General features: G+C 31.9%; 2 protein-coding genes across 4 annotated transcripts; one reads left to right on the top strand and one right to left on the bottom strand.

Annotated features, from left to right (window-relative positions):
• Positions 1 to 410: 410 nt before the first annotated feature.
• Positions 411 to 20,047, bottom strand: unc-119 (unc-119 lipid binding chaperone). 3 transcript variants are annotated; one of them, XM_067264974.1, is made up of 6 exons: positions 19,791 to 20,047; positions 10,188 to 10,301; positions 7,783 to 7,900; positions 7,523 to 7,695; positions 7,304 to 7,457; positions 411 to 2,166 (listed from the first exon to the last, which is right to left on the bottom strand). In XM_067264974.1, exons 1-5 carry the CDS (start codon positions 19,966 to 19,968, stop codon positions 7,339 to 7,341), a joined length of 702 nt encoding a protein of 233 aa, XP_067121075.1. In that variant the 5' UTR covers positions 19,969 to 20,047; the 3' UTR covers positions 411 to 2,166; positions 7,304 to 7,338. The 3 variants fall into 3 exon arrangements, with proteins under 3 accessions (XP_067121075.1, XP_067121074.1, XP_067121073.1); XM_067264973.1 differs by lacking the exon at positions 411 to 2,166 and adding an exon at positions 5,305 to 5,762; XM_067264972.1 differs by lacking the exon at positions 411 to 2,166 and having other exon boundaries at positions 5,305 to 7,457.
• LOC136970564 (uncharacterized) lies at positions 2,446 to 5,144 on the top strand. Its single transcript, XM_067265012.1, has 4 exons — positions 2,446 to 2,730; positions 3,277 to 3,413; positions 4,495 to 4,640; positions 4,707 to 5,144. Exons 1-4 carry the CDS (start codon positions 2,446 to 2,448, stop codon positions 4,967 to 4,969), a joined length of 831 nt encoding a protein of 276 aa, XP_067121113.1. The 3' UTR covers positions 4,970 to 5,144.
• Positions 20,048 to 21,168: the final 1,121 nt, after the last annotated feature.

The following is a 21,168-nucleotide window of genomic DNA, read 5'->3' as shown; positions in this document are numbered from 1 at the left end:
CACAGTGGAATTAGTCAAATGGTGGAGGATGAGGCCACACACATTCAGGACGGACGAGTCTCCCAGACACCTTAACTGCCTCAGGTATTTGGTCGTTGACGGATATATAATAATTAAAGCCCTATATATAAATAACTCTCTATGGCCAACACTTATTTTTATTGTTCAAAACACGTTTTAACTGATTGTATTGTTTGTTATATATTTTTTGTCTACAAGGACTTAGACTGATAATAGGACTTATTGCACTTGTGTTTTGGCTTTAGCAATGGAGGAAAAACTTATTCAGAGAAAACAGTCTTTATTGATCACTTTGTATTATACAGGTATAATAAGTCTAGTTAATAGGCTAAGTTCCTCGTACACAAAATATATAACAAATAGAAAATAAGGACATAGAGGCATATAAATTAGCTTATACTGTTTATTACTGACCAGTTAAACGCCTGGAACTTACAGTTTCAATTTTGAAGGTTTTAGTTTTTTTCAAACTAGGTCCGAATTTTGGGGCAAACTAGGCACTAGTACACTTGCAAATGTCATAATCACTAGTACCCGAGTTGATAAAACCACTAAGCGGGTATCTACCTGACCAATGGGCTGACTAGATGGAATTTTCTGGGTCTTCTTCTATGTTCCTCGTCCTGAGAGACAACTCCCTTTGACAGATCGACTATGTGTTACGTGCCTTATTCTATCAATCCACCAATCCTTAATTTGAGTTTTAATCAAAGATAAACCTTGAATTTGTACATACGACTTTGGGTACGCCATCACATCCAGGTTTCTTACATAACCTCGTTTTTTTCCACGAGTTGTAATCAGTGGCTCATTTCCTCTCCCTTGGTCTTTCCATGGCATTGGGGCAGTTGGATCCTTTTCCGTCTTCATTTCAACCTGAGTTTCAATTAAGAATGAACGTTTTCTTTCGTGTTCTTTTTATTTTCATGCAAAAGCAGGAGACGATTGAATCTTGAAGTGTATGACGTTTAGTAATTCCTAATGCTGTGCAATCTCTTCTGTACGGCAACTTCAGATTCAGAAAGATGGAAAACTATCCTTAGGTTACCATTTTTTGAATCATATATTGATGGATTCTTTCTTGGCACGATATCGCATCAAGTCCATTCCACTTGTAATGCATTCCAACACCGAGCATTCAACGCCAATCCTTTTGTTCCTCCATTGATCCCATTAAATTGCTGAAGTGTGATACTAACCAACAAATGTACTGTACTGTACGTAGCAGGTGTACCGATTTGTTGCTGCAACACTTCTCAGCTGATAATTTTACACTTAGCCATCTTATAAAACTCTACTGTATATCCTACATCCACAGAACGTTCAATACACGACCTCGACTCTGAGGTACAATACAATTATGTACGTCCAGTGTAAGTTCCAAGACTACATTCTGGATAAATTGTGGTTGTTTTCCTTTTATTTCTGCCCTATGGGCACTAGAAGGCTTTTTTACTCGTGACCATCATTGACCAGGCGAGGAATGGGATACGACTGATCATGAAAAATTTCTGGGATTGCTCGTCCAGATTCGATCCCGAGTTACTCGGGATTAGGATCAGGATCAATAGAGTAGGAAACGCAACAGATGGGCAATCTGCCAAGAGAAATGCATTCTCGGAAGACTTTTATGGGTTTGTTTAGTTTGGTTTTATTCATTTACGGCAACGCGACGCATGGACGATCTCCTGAAGGGGAATGCCTCTCGGGAGGTCTTTCATGGAAAACTGGCCCTATTTAGGTGTTATAAACGTGAACAAAACCCGGAAAACTTCACATGGCAGACCGTCGGCGAGGCTCGAACCTGCGATCAACTACAAATGATTTTATCCGATCAGCTACTGGCGGCCCCGGATTCCCGTGACCAACTATCAATGTTGTAATTTTATTTGCTTGGCTAGTGGTGGGCCTAGGTCCCCATAGTAGTAGCTGCTATGCTAGGCCTTAACTGCTTGGTCATCCAACCGTATTGGGTGCTAGTAAGTGACGTGCAAACCAATTGCAACCAGTTTTATTTCATATGAAAACTTAGTCAAAAACTTTTTCGAAGTAACTACAGTACCATACATTAACCGATTACATTTATGAACGAATAATAACCTTTGACCTTTCTTCCCGCTTTTAAAATCCACATCGATTCGTAACCTGAAATAACAATAATAATTTTCAGAAATTTCGATATTAAAATATAGGTAAGTAGTAAAAATAGCACAGTAGAGCATGCGAGCGTGTAAAGGAAATGGCATTCTTGTTATAGCGAAAACGCTATATCAAGGCTTGCAACAGCCCTAAAAAGGGGTGAATTTTATTGTTATTAAAACGTTTTAATGAAGAATTAGCGTGACTTAACTGTTTCCGCACTTTAAAAACTCCACCCAACCAACCTATAGTATAAATAACCAAAGAAATTTAGCCAATTGGAAGATGTGGCACAGATTTAAACACTTGCTGATACTGATTACAGTGTTCCATGGGAGCCAACAGGGTTATCATCCACAGGTCTATCGTCGGATTAGTATCAATCAGACCTGCTCCATAGAAGATCAATTGAATGATGTTCAAGCTCCAACTCTTAGTTACTGTGCAGCAGCTTGCCTCTCGAATCCATCATGTGGGCCTTTCAGCTTCAACAAAATGAATTCGAGTTGTAGTTTATGCCACGAGGGCACCGAAAATTACAGATGGAAGATCAATACCCATTTTTACATTGTAAGTGATTTTATATTTCGGGGGCATTCTCTCTTGTGGTGTAGAGATTTAAGAGCGTGTATATTTCGTATTGCTGCAGAGATTTTCCATTGTTTATGTATATATTTAAGAATATGCAATCATTTTCTAAGGTAAGACGTGGTAAATTTTCAGCTATTTTGTAAAAATTCCTTCAAAAATTGCGTTTTTCTTGTTAAATTTATACTATAGATACTTAAGACGCTCGGTCTTATGTAAGGGAATGGTTTGATGGGGTAAGGCAATGCAGCAAACACATGGGCGATCTACCATGAGAGTGCCTCCCAGAGGACTTTCTATGGGAAGCTTGCCCCTGTTTACGTGTTAGATAAGGGAAGAAAACCCGGAAAACACGTGGCTAACCCGTTGGTCAGGCGCGAACCTGCTACCAGTGTTCGGTGGCGTTATCTATTCGCGTGGAAAATTAATGCTGAAATTTCAAATTATGATTGTAGCGCCTCTATACACGAATGCATAACTATGAGAAATGAACAGATTTCTTAAGAATTCATTCATCTTTCATTGTAGAAATGGAGGGAAAGCATCGATTACATAGTTTATGAAACTGATGGTCAAGATATGGAGAATCCTTCCCCCCAGGAGATTTGGAAAATTGACTGCAACAAAGACAATTCGTTTAAAAATGGATTCATCGTGGGTATCTGGTAAGTATTTTAATCTATTTTCTTATCAGTTATCGAATTTTCCCCCAAAACGTCGTAAATTTCCCTATTAATTAGTTATGCTGGGGAAAAACAGAGCCGTCGAGAGGGGGAAGCAGGAAATTTTCTCCGGTTCGTAGTGATTCTTACTCCTATAAAATCAACGCTATTTTTACTACAAAGCAAAAGGGGCCCAGTCTACCCGGGCCCCATACAAGTTCTCGACGGCCCTGGGTAAAAATCGATTTATCATAAGACTAAATAGGGACATTTCTGAAACAAACAACTGAACGCAAACCGTTCTGAAATTTCCCTGAATTAAAAAATCACATGAAAGCAATTCAAAAATTTCCCCACAAAGTAAATTTTTTTTCAGAATTACACGCTATTCTCGAAATTTTCCCTAAATTCCTCAGAATTAATGTTATGTGCACCTCGAAATTACATTACTTGGGGAAATTTCCCCAAATTAGCAGCTTATTCGAGGTAATTTCCTAAACAACTACGAAATCCTGTAATTATATGTAAGGCAAGAAAAACTAGAAACTACCGAAATTTCCCCAAATGAGCGATTACTTGTATCCTACGAGGGAAATTTCCCCACAAATATATGTAGACAAAAAACGATCGATAGCAGTACGCTATTTTTTCCTCCCCGCTTATAGAGATGTCACGATATAACGATTTTAATTGATTTAAACAAAGAAAAATATTTTTTTAGGGAAAAAAATGAATACATTGTTATAAAAATAAAAAAGTATTAGTAGTAATTAACATTTTTAATTTTCCTAGTAGAACAAAGGGTGTGGTCGCTTCCGATCGTTGACTTCCACCCCTCCCCCTAAATACCAGGAAGAATAAAAGATTAGGCATTATATTATTCACGGTTATTAATTTTCTAGTAGTAATAAATTGGGGAAATTCTCAAAATTATCCCGTATCCCTATATAATTATGCCAATTAATGTAGTGACTGCAATGGAAGCTTCACTGCTTAACTCTATTGCTATGCTGGAAAGGCTCATTTACAGGTTAATTTAGGGCAATTTATCATCAAAAAAATAACCTTTTTTCTGTTAACTCAGGGATGATAAACACGACTTTGACGACATTGATAAAATCAAATGCCTGAGGTGGAAAAACAAAAATATTGTGGACCCGCTCCAGTCGCAGCTGCTTCACGTGGGATACGAGGACTTGCGGAGCTGTCCGAAGGGCCACGTCCTCACAGGTGAGGCTAACTATTGTAAATTAACGAATGGTTTTGTTTGAGGTGCAAATGTTTCCTTCCCTCTAGCTCTGTCTGACAAGCATCCGGGATTCACCGAAGTGGAACTGGGCAAGTGTAGCCCCCTCTTCGACGAATATAGAGTGGATCCGGATAGGTGCGCGTCCATAGCCACTTCCGGAAGGGACTCGGGTCCAAACTCTCCGCACGCGGCTTGGAAGGTTCAATGCCCAGATGACAAATTGTATGTTGCCGTGGCTATCTATAGAAAAGAAGGTGTTCACACGCATCTTATCTGCTGTATTCTGACAGATGAGCCGGGAATAAGATAAAATTTAAGATAAAATTGCCATTTTAACGTATGCATCTATTAAAATTTCATGTTATTTTAAATCGAGTCAATGAATGTTAAGTGTTCTGCTGCATGTAATGCGATAACTTTGCAAATTTTTTAGTTTTATATATTAAATGAGTATGTAAAATATGAAAATTCGACGTAAGTGACAAGATATTGGACTAAAGAAGTGATTTTTTTTCCTACATTATCTATAAAAAAAGAAAATCTTTCAATGGTGTATGAATTATGTTTATAAGTTGCATCTTATCTAATGTAAATCAGTTCTGTATGAAACAATAAGATGTAAACCAGAAAAAAAATATGGAAAACTTTAGCAGTGGAAAGTTTTATTGCAACGATCTTTGACAGGAAATTGTACAGTGCTACATACAAGAAAAAGTTTTCTTTAAACTCTGTTTTCTATTGTTTTTTTTTTCTTTTGATGCTTTGGTTGCAGATAGCTGACAAGCTGCAGTGCTTCCAATCTCGCTTATTCGTCATTGCAGGTCATAAACCAAACATAACGACTGCCCGGCAGTGAGCCAGTACTTTGATAAAATTTGCTGGTGTAATTGACTAAAAAATTTTTCTTCATAAGACATATGTACACATTGATGATTAAACCGTGTGCAAGTCTCGATGAGTAGAGCGAAAAAACACAACAGATCCGACAACTAACAACATTAAAAACACACGCAACGGTGTCGGACATAGACAAATTTCGGTGGTAACTCTACGAAACCATGCCGAGAATGTCCAAAAATGCCAGTAAGCAATATTCACTTTTTCTAATCGAAAATAAATGCAAGAAATTGTAAATCATATATATCAAAGCAATCTCTATAATGAGAAAAATGAGTAATTAACATAAACATTATAAACTTATTATACATGGCACACATGTAAAATCATACTTTTGCTCCAACATTACTTTCCTTTCATATCACAGAACAATTACACAACAGATGGAAGGCATTTACAGTTCTTTTTTTCTCCTTAAATATTTAAATTACAGCAACGGAAATCCAGTACATTCATTGGAAAACAAGCGATAATCTGTACAAACTATAATTACATAATATCCAACGAATTCTACACACTACTGATTGTGCTTATGATATGAAAATTCGGAGTATCCGATTGCCAAGTTTACTCTTGTTGGAATTAAATTTGATAAAAAATATTCTGCGACAGCTTACATAAACTTTCGCTCACCATCTCGACACTCGTCTTAGTATCGAATTTTGTGACAAATCAGCAGCTTTAACTTAAAGTAAGACAAACCGATAATTGTTAACTTCAATATTAAAGCATATTTGCAGAATTTCAAACTTCCCTTGATATCGTTTTAAAAATCCAACTATTATTATTATATGTTTTTGGTAGACGATCATGACCTACGAAGACAGTCGCTAGCAAAATTTTTATTTATTTATCAATTCATCAAGTTAAAAAATCTACTTCTGTTGTAAATCAAACGCCAATTACATTGGCACCGAAATATTTTTAGATTTCAAAATTTTGTCATAAAATTTTCTTGGTCTTTCTATTAAAAACCTTTTAATTTAATTAATACAAAAAAATCTAACAACTCAAAGCCTGTGTATATTATGCTCAATCATCGGCATGATTTTAAATTAAAATTTAAAGTCTTTCAGCCAATTATCTACTTATATACATATAGACAGCCTTCAGGCACTTCCAGATATACATTCGATGAAACATGTAACGAGAATACATCTTAATGCTTAAATACAGAATGATATCAGACGTCTAATCTAAATATTTACTATGTATGTATACTGTATATGCATATTTATAAGTTATACATGACATAAAAATCTACTGCAATATGCTCAATTAAATATGTAATAATTTATGGAGCGCATACCTATATACACATAAGATATATTTATATAAATCTTTCGTCTAGGAAATAAATTAAAAAAAAAAAAAAAAAAAAAAAAAAAAAAAGGCATAATACGCGAAATAAAATCCCTCCTCAAAAACAAGTGTAAGTCGACTAGTGAGTGTATGGGACAAACCACACTTTAAACACTACATCCGTGGCGAAATTTGATTTTAAATCTGTAAAAGTTACTCGAAACCAAATCATTTTTTACTGAAATTTTTGTTTCTAATTTGTTCTGGAATGTAAGGGTGGGCACAAAAATATGTCCTCTACAACACTTTACAAAACTCTGGCTTTTTTTTTTCCACATGTAATTGAGCAGTGCCAGTAACACTGAGGGATAAATAGACATTTTGTTTTCTTTTTTATAAATGCCTAGTGTTACATTGTGATAAAGCATGGACCCTGAAGACTTACAAACGAGTACGGTGCAACATGTTGCTCATGAAAATTCATTGTTGTAAACCTCCATTGTATGCATAGTCTGCCTTGTTATGCATTATCAACCGGTCGTCCACGAAATAAAAACTGTCGGAACGTGTCTCGAATGGATTGTTAATCATGTCTTCACCTGGTGAAAGAAAAATGGATTAATTTTGAAATATTTTAATTTGTTTGGAAAAATGAAATACTCACAAATTTCAGAACTAAGAGTAGGAAATTCGTATATATGCTCGCACGTGTTTTTGCTGTGGGGAATGCAAAATCCGAACTCGAAATCAAAAGTTTTTAACAGCTTGTCTCTGAAAAAGTGTCTTTCGATCATGCGAAATTTATTGACAGGTTTATCGCCCACTGTAAATTCCACTCTGAAAGGAAAATGAAAGTTGTTTATGAAATTAAAAACAACAACAAAAAAAAAAAAGTCCAAGAAGAAAGCAATTTCCGAATCTTACGTTGCACCGACAGTCTTCAATTTTAGAAACTGGGGAGTGAACTGGTAACGTACAAATCTACCGGCATTTGGATCTGTATCTTCTTGATCCTGATCTTCATCTGTACAATCATCATCATCTGTAAAATATTTCAATTTGAATAAAACTAAGTCAAAATTACTTAAGAAACAATTAATATAAAAGCAGACCTTGGCATACAATCTTAAAAAAATTAAATAAATTCATTTAATTAAGAGAGGAGAAAAAAATTAAAATAATTAATTTTTCAATCAACAAATTCATTATTCAAATTTATGCATTAATGTCATTTTAAAAATAAATTTGTTCCATTTTCAATTCCCATGTTACATTACGACAGAGAGAGGGAAGAAAAAAAAGCAACCGAAAATTAATTTTATGCATTCTAAAAGAAAAAATCATAATCTAAAATATTCATTTCTATATTTTCTAAGTATTTAATTTGTTTGCTTCTCCGCAAGATACTAATTTAGCTGCATGATATATAATATGAGTTATCTTAATTGGATAAGTGACACATTAACAGAAGTAAATTTGATTATGTAAGTGCAGCTGCATTAAACACATTATTAAAGTCTGCATACTGAAACGATAAAAGCGAATAGAATTTTTCAATTAAAGTTTCTTAAAATTAATGATTGTGCTTGCCAACATTTCCTAACTCTTTGTAAAAATGCTGATTTATCAATAATAATTAAATAAGTGACAATTAATTACCATATTTTACAGACTATAAGACGCACTTTTTTCTTCGAAAAATTGCCTCCAAAATTCAGATGCGTCTTATAGCCCGTAGTGTCTTATAGGTATTTTTTTAAAAAATTGCTTAAAAATTAAGGTGCGTCTTACAGTCCGTAAAATACGATAAGTCATTTAAGCTTTAAAATACATTGACATGAGCATGTTTTGATGATTAAAATTATTTTTTTGTAAATATACTTTTACCTACAAAATTTGGTAATCTACACATCAATTTAATGTATCGAAGTTTAACAAGTTTAATGTATCGAAACTATGTTAGACTTGAATGCAAGACTGAATATTAGATCATATTAGTAGAGTAAATTGTCATTGATTCATACATACTAGACATTGCAGAAAAGCAAACGAAAGATCGAGAGATGCAATGCTAACCCCAAATTGTATGAAGAAATTAAAGTTATAATAGTATTTAAATGTAAATTTGTTGGTAATTTGATAAAGGAAATTGTGAATGGTCGGCAAAGGAAGGGATAAAAATTCCAAAATGAATCCCAAGTCTGAAGTGTACAGTAAGATCCAGTAAGTGTCACAAAGCGCCTGTATGTCTGGTGTCTGTTTTATACACGACCAAGTTTATTTAAAATACCAGATGGTGTTCTATTTTACAATGTAACTTATACAACTCTGTAATTATTTTATAAATAATTTAGTAATAACGAAGCTGTCTTTAAACCAAAGTGTATATTTAAATACCTTTTAAAATTTAGTTATAAATAATTTTCCAATTACAATCATTAAAAAAAACTCCTTTTCAGCTATTAGAAAATTGTTAAGAAAATCAATATTCTTCCTTATTTAAAATTTTATAACTTTATTTATGTATGAAGAAAATCTGATTACAACCCTAACTAATATTCAATTTAAAGGAATAAAATCTGCAGAATGCAATAAACTCAATGATAATCTCTTATTTATGCAATAAACTCTGAAGAAGTATTGATCAACAGGGCATATTTGCATCGTTCAATTACATTTTTAACATCGGTTTTCGCTTAATACTTTGTAGATAATGTGATAATACGCATTCATTTTCTTGTAGATCAATTTGCATTTTAACTCAGGTAATCTCGATGATTGTAAAAAAAGAAAAAGAAATAAACTGCGCTCTTTAATGACTTGCAGGAATTAAAATCTATCTCACATAAATTATTATTACAATTTTCCAAAAATAAATGAGTTAATTTTGTTATTTGATGAAAATTGAACAGTTACGTTTATTTTCAAACCTGTAGTTTATAGCAGGATAGGATATTTGTTTAAATAACTAAGAATAGATTTTTAAACGATGTGAATTATGGTCAAAATTACTTCCAATTACTCTACTTTCCTTCTTTGATAATCTGAACTGTAATATGGCAAACTTTATTGATAGAGAGAAGAAAAGAATTGATTATTTTGCCTTAGTTCTCTGGGAAAAACTCAGGGAAATAAGACAAACATAGCATTTTTTTTTTCTTTTGTTTTGCTGCTTCATCGGTGATCTGTAAAAATCATTTGGAAGATTCGACATTCCAAATTCTATAATTATGGCTCTGACTAAATGTTCTAGTAAACATTAAGCACTCAAATGTTTTTCTTCTAATTGTAACTTTAAAATATTTAAATAAATCTAAAACAAACTTTACCTGGAGGTGGTGGTTTTGCAATTTCAAACAATACTGTTCCAGTGTCCATATCTCTGATTTTGAAACGTGTAAAATCAATGTCATAGACATTTGCTTCTGGTGAACATAAATAACCTATAAAAAAAAAAAAAAAAACGCATACAGATTAATAAACCACAATACCATAATAAAAACAGTAATTTTTAATTATAATTAACAAACAGAGCTTAATAATTTATTTAAACACTTATTAGTTAATTTCTACAGAAGCCTTTGTTCATATTACATTCCCAATAAGCTACTTACAAAGAAGGATTACACAAGAATACTTAATTACACATAGTTTGCAACTAGTCAAAGTTCGAGAAGATAATTTCATGTAAATAATTTATAAATATTTAAACATTACGCCATTTATTTTTTATTTGAAAGAAGATTAAATTATGCAAGGTAAGAAAAAAGTGAGTAAAGATTTAGTAAAGATACTATCATCTGTAGTCACTTTGTGTTTTACTGTTGCCATGGAAATGACGTAGTACATTAGCCTGTCGTTCCGTGGAAGTACGAGAACTATAAAACCGCACAATGGAGATTGTCTCAATAATTTTTCGCCGAAACTTTTATTGAAAATCATTACGTAGAAGCAAATTTTTCAGAAATACTTTTTCAAGATCGATTAGAGTAACATGCGGTTATTCTGTAGTCGACTAATTATTGAAGTTTGGTGGCATTCCAAGACTTCTAGCACCCAAAATCCAACTACCACAATTAAAACAAATGGAGAAACAGGGGTTTTTTCTTCCCATTAGATTTGCAACTTTTCTTAGGAGGTGTCACGCTAATTCTATGCACTCAAATGTCCGGTAAAGACGATGTATTTGTAAACTGTCTGCTTATATCAATGTAGGTCGATGTCCTAATTAAGGAAAACAGATGTATGAATGATCGAGAACATCAATAAGGAAATGAATTGTAGCTCGGTTTCTTGTTTAAATTTAGAAAATGATTTAACATCTGTTGAGTAAGCATTTAATGTATAATTTATGTATCATCTTTGTAATCAAAACATCATCTAGTTCTTATGTCATGTTAGACGATAAAATTTTTCTTCCTTATCAATGAATTATATCATAAGGAAATTGTAATTCTTGCCAAATTTCTTATGTAAAATTTCTAGAAATTCAAAGTTTATATTAAAAAAACATAAATGATTTATGCATTTGAATGGCTATAATTTTAATTACTTTGCATACATTAATGCTTAAAATAGATGTAAATGCTATTTTTTACTAAATATACTTAGTATATTTGAAATTTCATAAACACTTGTGTAAAAAAATGGTTAAAATTTCAACCATTTAGCCAAAACTTTAGTAAAAAATAGCATTTATATTGTGCAGAGAGAGCTTAGAAAATTAGCAAATTTAATTTCTAATTTATCTCTGTACAATTTACATAAAAAAATAAAATAATTAAAAGTAATTTCTATAGAAAACTGTAATTATATTTTAATATCTTTAATTATTTTATGAAGTAATTAGGTAAAAAATCAGAAAATTACCAGTTTAGATAGTATTTAAGTCCTACTTAAAAGCAGAATTGAGTGATAAAGTATATACAGTAAAGCATCGATTATCCGACTTATCGGTTAACCGACCGCGTTCTAGTCGGCAAATTCAAATGGCCGCTAGTGATGTGGTACTACAATATTTGGTTATGTCTTAGCTACCAACCCCAGTCCCCAATTAAGTCGGATAATCAATGCTCTACTGTATTTTCAATTACTGGTATGTGCTTAACAAGTCCCACAAGATTTTAATGGGGCCAAAAACTTCATAGACGCCCTATGTTTAGATATGCAAATACTTATTGCTGCATTATGTCTAAGAACACACTGTGACGTTCACTTATACATTTATATTAGGCTTTAAAATAACCCTACATTAATAAAAATTAGATAACATTCATAGATTACAGACAACAATTACATTGTTTTATGAAAAGACATTATCCTGAAGATTATAAGCTGAAACAGTTGGATTTGTAAACAAAAGAGGAAAGTTAGTTAATAATTGGGTAATAAATAATAATTTTAAACAACCAATTAGTAGTGTTTATTATTTGAAAGTTGGCCACAAACTCATTTAATTTTTGCTTTCCTCCAGCATAAATTATTTTGCTCTACAAAATCACTTACGACTAAATAAAAATAAATGAAGTTTATAATACAGAGAAAATGAAAAATTATATCGTTAATTCTATAGGATGAAAATACAGGTATGTGTTGCTTAACGACAAAGATATGCATAAACAAAATACATTGTTAAATTTCTCAGTCATTGAGTGAACATTATATTGTGTATTTAGACAAAAATCACTTTGAACATTTAAAACTCTTTATTGGCAGATGACAAATGGAGCATTAGGTGTACATTGTTCTGGTCATAAACAAGAAAAATGGCATCAACATCTCAAGATCCCACAATTAGAAAAATCACTAAATGATGATATTAAAAGAGGAGAATCTGCTAGTTTTATCGTTCCTCATGTAACTTCCTGGTACAGAGGTAGATTGGCAGGCGGCCAAGATCGTCAGAACCGACTCTAGCCCCTCCCACACAAACACTATGGAGAAGAGTGAAATTTATAACCATTCGGCTACTGCTATTGTACTCCACTTCCCTCCACGTGTTTACTCTATTCCATTTTTCTTACTCCCAATGTTGGAATTCCGCTTTCTACCATCTACACCCGAGGACAGTTCATCAACTGGGTTGAAAACATTAGTGTTCTTTAAATTTTAACTACCATTACTAATAACGAATTAATCAAGGTGCCTTTATTATTATCATCATCATTAAAAACTTTCGAAATATTAAATAAGTAAAAACTACATTTAATTTTACAGAACAAAATTTAAACCAAGAAAACAATTACTAAATTGATGTTCGGGGCCAAAACAAACCACTTAAAATGCTTTGAATAATTTATGTCGCATTTTCCAGTTTTGCAAAACAAACAGTGCAAATTAGTGAAGAAATTCTGCAACACGAATCTAAATAACACTCCCGTGAGAGCAAGATCATTAAATAGAAACAAGTAAACAGTGTCATTGCTAGATTCCAATACCACACTTGTTAAAATAAAAATATTTTAGACGACGTATCGATTCTACAACAATTCCGATCCCACGCTTCACTGGATTCCAAGAATTTATAGAAAATTTAATCCAAAACATATGCTAAATTCATAGTAATTTAAACCTTTATACTCATAAAATGTGTGTGTTATTATAATATAAATGCAATCATTTTAAAGAAGAATACTGTAAAAATTATAATTAGGAGCGTAACACCACATAATCTATCACAATAATAATAAAAAAATCAGTTTTAATATCAAATTAATCTAGAATATTCAATTGTCGACTGACTTTAACAAGCTTTCGCCGCCATTTATCAAGATTATTGACACAAATGTTAAAGAAAGAAATTACGGTTGACATATTCCAAGAAATATTCGATGTTAATTTTTAATAAGTTTATTTTGAAACGATTCAAATAAATTTTTACTTTATTTGAAGTTTAAAGCAAATGATTCTTCCTAAATAATGCACAAAAATGACAACATAAACCCGAGAAATGGATAATGATAGATAATCCACCTCTTGTAATTTTACAAAGGGTGGATTTTCCTCATCATCTTGAAAATAACCAAGCATCTTCAGAAATCCAGCTAAATTTCACTAAAAAAAAGAATGTTTTCTCCTTACATTAAGCGAGTATATGGTTTACAGTTCCATAGCAGATAAATGTCGATTATAACATGTTTTCTGGCATTATTTAATGGATTTTTAAATACACTTTTTGATCTACCGCAACTATGCAAAAACAAAGTAATTAAAACAAGAAAAATAACACAATCCTTGACAACGAAAACGAAGTATTAAATCAATTTTATTAAAACAAGGCATGAGCAAAATTAAATAAAAATCAAAATAGATAATAAAACAAGAGAACGCAAACTGATATTTTAAATATTTTATGTGTATTGACGCTATACATTACTTATGAATAAAATTCTATTTTCTATATCTCATTTTTTAAATTTTAAACTATTTATTTTTTTAAAAAGACTGATGATTAAAATATGTTGTAGATTGTAAAAAGTGAAAAAAAAATTCCAAATGGAAATTAATAAAGAGAGTTTGTCGCCAAATAAAATGATAGATTATAATAATTATGATGGTCGGGAACGCATCAATCAATTTTGTAATGTTGATAAAGCGTCTAAATGATATTGAAATTACATAAAATTCACTTATCAATTCTAGTGACAGATATAGAATAAAAGAAATGATATCTAAAAATAGAATGGATGCATTTTTGTGTGTGCATGCATATGCGTGCACACACACACACACAATATTTCTGGATCGTCCTGTTTACATACACTTCTGCTGACTCCATACACCCACGCAGAGGCCCCAAAGTTCAGTTAACCAAGATTCACCGTTCCATTTCTTCACTGGAAGCAATTGAATCATAACAACATGCAACCATTCCAAACCAATTTAACCGTTCTTAAAATATATCTCAGTTAACTGCCTTCCAAGCAGCTCTATATTGTTTTTATTCAAAAAACCTCTCTCGTGTCATTACAAAGAGGAAAAAACTAATTTTATATGCTCACTGATCATATTATATTAAAGAATTCTAAATTTATATTTGTCTTAATTTATTTAATATTTAAGAAACAATGAAATTGTGCTTAAGGAAAATGAACAACAAATTTACAAACAATCAGGCACTATAAAAAAAATATAAATTATTCTTTAAACAAGGATGCAAATGATTATCGAGAACTATAAATATAAGAATAGAAAGAAAGAAGAGAAATTAAGCTTTGTTTCTTAATACATTAGCATGGTTTTTATAATAGAAATTTCGAGCAATAATGTTTAACGGTTAAGCAATTGAATTCTGATTTTTCTGAGCCCATTTTATATTAAAAAAACAAAAATGAAATGAACAAAAAGCCCAAATAAAAACACAAGTGGCAAAATAAAATAAATCAGATTAATGTAGAATTATGTAATAGGTTATCTCAGAAAATTCAGTTTTATCTTACTCGTAAGTTTTGGATGTATCGATGCCAAAAGTAGATGCAACAGGTTGTCTCAATTATTATTTTATGGGCATCTGTTGCTGTATTTTTCCAAGGTTAAAGAATGAATTATCAGTATTGAAAACTAGGATGATTTAATGAGGCTAACTGGGTGTTAAAATATGCTCAAAAACAGAATTTTATATTAGTTTCCGTGCAATGAAAATATAGAATTTTATTACTAATTTGAAAAATATAAATACTTTTGTACAAATTCTCTATGAATAATATTTTATAATTAATATGGGTATAAGCACTAAATTTGTTATAAAACTCACCATTTTGATATAAAGTCACGCATTATTTAAAGTCTGCAGTGTATTCTGTGATTTATATTTTGTACAAACACATGTACTGTACTTAGTAAAGCTATATGGGATATTGTAGCGTACCTGTACTGACTAAACAGCCAAAACACTGTACATATTAATATCACCAAGTTCCGTAATAAGCATTCCTTCCATACTGAACAAACCCGAGGTTTTTGATGAAAATATCCCTTTTTACAATACTACGACCTTATGGGACTGCAAATGGATGAGAGGTCAAGCATCATGCAGTGTAAGACCATAATTCAGTAAATTTATTAAAGTAAAACAATTTTGTCTTTAATTTAAAATTGTTTTTACTGTCCTAATTTTATTACAAAAGTGCATCAAAAACCTATTTTAAAAAAATTCTTGTAGTAAGCGATACTGTAATTATGCATGTGTCATAGCAAAATAGGAATGTTGTGAAAATCAGCAAGTAATAATATAAAAATATAATAAACCAAAGCCTGATTTGATAACTCTACCTAAATGACAGACAATTTTTGGACTAGAGTTATGATAATTGTGATAAAGTTACAAAATTCGGCCTTCAAAAAGGTAGGTAAACTGCCATCACGAACGACAATCAATAACTAGAAATTGTTTAATGCTATAATTGCAAAAACAGCAGTAAAGCGATCACATTTCTGATCTAAATTTAATTAAATATTGCACCTTTGCATGTATTTTCACATTATTTAACTTTATTTTGTGAAAAATCTATGATATTTACTTCATCTGAGAACCAATTTAAAGAGAAAAAAGGGAATAAATAAATTCAGACATTTAGGAATCTCTAATTTTTACAGGCTCTTAAATATTAGGAGAGTTTCCATGTTTATGTATAGAAAAACATTTACATCAATTACATATAAATAAAATTAAATTTTCCAACAGTATAACCTGCATTCAGAGCTGCCGATTTAACACGCAACAATTCTATATCCGTTCCTTTGGGTGTAGAAGGCAGTGAGCAAGCCCAAAGGACCAGAGCACAAACGACTGCATGCGAATTGAAAAGAAGCCTGTGGAATAAGTAAAGGCTTGCTATTAAACACGTATATACCTAGAACTACTGATGGTGATGTTTAAATAGAAAGATGTAAAATATAAGAAAATAATTAATATATTCAGCCTCTAGAGAGAACTTTATGGAATGTTAGTTTAATAGCAAGCCTATGATTAATCTGCAGGCTTTTTTCTGATCAATTTCTTACAAAAATGCAGCTATGTCTGCTCTGATCTGTAGGGCCTGCTATAAGCCTTCTATATGCAGAATTTTTTTGCCTTACAAGACACTTATGACCTGAAAATTTATCTGAAAATTAAGATGATTCTTATACTCTAAAGAATATATTTTCCCTACAAAGTTCATGCACGTACAAGACTAAAAACACGGTACACACAAGCAAGCAACAAGTCTAATTTATTGGTAATCATCCAAATACCTACTGCCACATTTGTCAGACTATAATTAGGCTACTAATTAAATTAATTAATTACGTAATTTATTCTAAGTCACTCTTACCAGCAATAATACGTTTCTTATATGCTAACTATAAGAATATTAATTACGAATTCTATACAGATCGTACGCTATGCCAGAAAAAAAATTTGTTATGCAAATTTTAATCGATATGTGGAATTAATAATAATAAAAACTATTACAGTATCAACGACCTTAACAATAATTTCCAATTAGTTTTTATTTTATTGAAAATAATTAGATATATTTAAAGTTTTAATTACAAAAACCATTATAAAGATGAGCTTTAATGGTGTATTTTTGTAAACATATAAAACCAAAATAAATAATTTAAACCATAAAAGAGATGTGTGTAAATTTATTAAGGTGTATCATGTTTATCCTTTACAACTTTATAAATAAAATGTAGGACATGCACGCCCTATTAACTACAAATTATAGGTTACATGCAAACAATATAAAAATCTTGTACTTCCATATTCGAGTAAACTTTCGTAATATACCAACTATCATTCAAACTTTCGAATTAAATGAAAAACTAGGTCTGTACATTGTTATATCAATTGTAAAGAAATAAAAGAAAATGCACAAGTGAACTGCCAAATTATTTAAAATGTATTATTTAATAATCCTAATAATTGGTGAGTAATGTATTGCTCTACCTCTCCACGGAACCCCAGAATCAAAAGTAAAATCTTAGTGGTAAAAACAATCCCATAAACTTTTCAGGGATGGTCTATCAGGGATAAGTCAAACCCCGTCCATCACCACCAGACCTCACCGCTATGGGACAGGCCCAATCTACAATCTTGAAAAACAGGCCCCATTAGTGCCTACTGAGCAGAAAGAGTAAAAAGAGTAAAGTGTAATCAGATATTAAGGTGTATCTCTCCAAGGTTCTCAGATTAAATTCCGGTGGCCAAAAAAATCATCCGGAATACATCAGACCTCATCCCTCGTCACCCAATCTTAACATTGTGAGCCCGGCCGAATCCACAAGTTTAAAAAAGACCCCGTTAGGCCATAACGAGCAGAAATAGTAAAAGAAATCCAAATAGTCAAATAATTTAAATGTGAATTTTTAATAATTAAGCAATTTACAATATTAGCAAAATATTTTTAAATGTGTTTGATTTAATAATATTTTTCCATAGACTTTACTGCTTAAATAATTAATAATCAAGAAAAGGTCGAACGCATTACAAATAGTAAAAACAGAAATTATGCTTTCGAAGAATTTATTGCACAAGATTGCAATTGATTTCGATGGCCATTTGTTCAGATTAAATCTAACTAAAGTATTGCAATTTTTATATGAAATCTAGAAAAAGTAATTCTCTCTCTTCATAATTTCAATAAAGAAAAAATATCTTTTCAAATTATCTTATCGGATATAAATAATAACGTTATTTTATAACTTTTGTACAATTTATAGTTCTGTTTAGAGGTTATTTTTGAAGAGAATCTTACTAAAAATATCTAATTTTTTTTTAAATTGGAAAGAGCTTTAATAAATAAGTAAATACACGAATGGCAATGACGATCGTATCAGAAACTATAAGAAAAATGCACAAAGACAAATTTAAATCTCTCTCTTGTGTCAGAGGTGAATGCATTCTCCAATTTTGATAAAAATTTTCCAACAGGTTTACATTCTCCAGTTAAACAGGTCGACGAAGGGTAAGCCTTCATTGTTTTGTCTGAATTAGCGAATATATCAAACAACCCACTTGGTATGTGTCTGGGTGGGCCCCAAAATTGGAAGAAACAGCAATTTTACCGTTGTAACTATGTATCATAATTCTACAGCCTAAATTGAATGTTATTAGTTTATGGTGTTATAAAATCACATAGAGGATTATAAATTCATACAAATGCAGCTCTGAATGAGGTGGTCGGGATCTTATAAGAGTAAAAAAGTCAAAGATGGTCTACGTGCAACCCTTTGCGAGCTATAGCGGTGTAACATATAACATACAGATCTACCCCAGTAGTAGCCAGTACAATGGCATTTTTGTGTTTTACAAGCTTTTAGCCCTCTCTAGTATAGTGGAAAACAGCCAATTTTTAGCCTTATTTCGAGAAATAATTTGGAATTTTTCCCTTTTAAATTTAACCATTTTCAAGAGACTTTAACACTTCAGACGGGTCGACTATCAGAGAGGAAAGGGTCGCACGTAAACAGTCAGTTCTTTCGTCTTCTTACTCCTCTGGGCACGGTCCACAACACCAATAAGGTTCCGCATTCGTACTCTCAAATCTTCACCCCAAAGCATCTCGATCCGACGCTGCTCCGATCAACGAAGGCAAAACAATCCGAAATCTGTAAGCGATATTCCACCTCCATCGATAGACGGTCATTAATTATTTACAATTAATACTTTCCCTCATTGGCTCAGTTGCATAACTCACCTATAGTGGAGCCTATTAACAGGACCAATCAAGATCGAGGTTACATTCCAAACGAGCCAATTTCTATGGGCTCGTGCCTTACACGTTAAAAAAAAAACGTTATTTAAATGCATCAAAGCAGATTTATACCCGATAAAGCCACCAATTAAAATTATATATTAATTATTCACGTTATAAACCGTTAAATTTCTTATTTTATGCTATTTTAAGGGGTTTTTTAGGCCGTCAAATGGGCTCGGTTGTACTTACTTTCCGTTATTTTAGTTAATCTCAAGACGTCGTCTGGCGAAATCGAATCCTTCTGTAGCAGTTCATCTTCGGTCGTGGGCTCTAGATCTAATGCAGGATGATCTTTTCTCGATTTACTTTGTCTTAGCAATCGTTTTCTCGTGCTAGAATTGGTATTACTGCTCTTAACGGCGCTCATGATCGAACCAAACGATCATTCCAAAAACTTTCGGCTGCAAGAAAACACTCCCATCAACAGCGCTCCCTGGAGAGAAATATCTTCGACGATCGATTTTTATATATATATAAAATGAAAAATATTTTCGTAATTTTTTTTTTCTGTTAGATGAGGGATTATCGATTGGAAATGATGTACGTAAACTAATATGTATTTTTAAAATAATTTTCCTTTCGGGTAATTCTAATAACGGTTCCTACTCCGAATACGGTGTATTCCCGTTCGGATGACGTATTTATGTAATTCTTACGCTCTATTTCCTAAAATCGCGTTGTAATTGCTGAAGTATGGAATGTAGATTGTAATAGGAAAAATATTTCGTATTTAAAAAATAAGCCCGATTCGTTTCGAATCGTATAAGGAAAAGTTAATGATTAAGAAAAATATTTTTTACTTTATTAAGAATATTTAAAGAATCATCATTTTATTATCGGTCTAAAAGGAAATATTGAAGCTATAGATTAAACCATCACTATTATTTATTTATTTTTTAAAATAGTAACACAGTAATCGGAGTTTTCTTTTTAATATTTTTTACCATAAAACTATTCAGACACCAGAGGGCTATGGCAAACAATATAGCAAAATGGGGCATTGGCCCAATGCGTGTTGGTTTCATGATTTAAAATACTTTTCACATTTTTCATTGTCCGCGTCGTATTTATTATTTATTTTTATAATTTTTTATTTATTAATAAAGTGTATATATTGTGAGAAGGTTAACGAGCGGTATGAAAACAACGAAACAAAATTGAAAGAAACAAAACACAATGAGTTTTATTTTCTTCGCTCGTAAATAAACAGGATACAGGGGATACCAACAAACACCTTTTCCACCGACAATACTCGAGAGCAAAAATACCGAAACTGGTACAATAAATATTCCCGACAATATCTCCTTAAACATAAACCTTAATTCTAGTGTACATAAAAAAAAACTCCCGACAATATTACTTAAATTATAAAGTTAAAAATATTATACAAAGAGATAAAAGGAAGAGAATATCAAGAACGGACAGGAAAGAGGGTACCCACGACTAGATGACGATGACAAAACTACCGGCCGAAATATCACGGTGAAACGGGGATCGGCGAACACTTTCACTTTCTCTTTCACTCTCTAGAACAGCTCAAATCGTCCTCGTCCCTATCTTTCTGGCA

The sequence above is a fragment of the Centruroides vittatus genome, unplaced genomic scaffold (genome assembly GCF_030686945.1).
Source record: "Centruroides vittatus isolate TY-2023 unplaced genomic scaffold, ASM3068694v2 contig_202, whole genome shotgun sequence".
NCBI lineage: Eukaryota > Metazoa > Arthropoda > Arachnida > Scorpiones > Buthidae > Centruroides > Centruroides vittatus.
Note: the sequence above shows the minus strand (reverse complement) of the source record. Positions and strands in the feature narration are given on the sequence as shown.

Excerpts from the sequence above, each read along its gene's own strand:
- LOC136970564 (XM_067265012.1), top strand. The coding sequence starts at position 2,446 with ATGTGGCACAGATTTAAACACTTGCTGATACTGATTACAGTGTTCCAT. Across the intron at positions 3,414-4,494 it reads GGATTCATCGTGGGTATCTG|GGATGATAAACACGACTTTG; the intron begins GTAAGTATTTTA and ends CTGTTAACTCAG. Across the intron at positions 4,641-4,706 it reads GAAGGGCCACGTCCTCACAG|CTCTGTCTGACAAGCATCCG; the intron begins GTGAGGCTAACT and ends CCTTCCCTCTAG.
- unc-119 (XM_067264974.1), bottom strand. The coding sequence starts at position 19,968 with ATGAGCGCCGTTAAGAGCAGTAATACCAATTCTAGCACGAGAAAACGA. Across the intron at positions 10,302-19,790 it reads ATTAACTAAAATAACGGAAA|GTTATTTATGTTCACCAGAA; the intron begins GTAAGTACAACC and ends TTTTTTTTATAG. Across the intron at positions 7,458-7,522 it reads TACTCTTAGTTCTGAAATTT|GTGAAGACATGATTAACAAT; the intron begins GTGAGTATTTCA and ends TTCTTTCACCAG.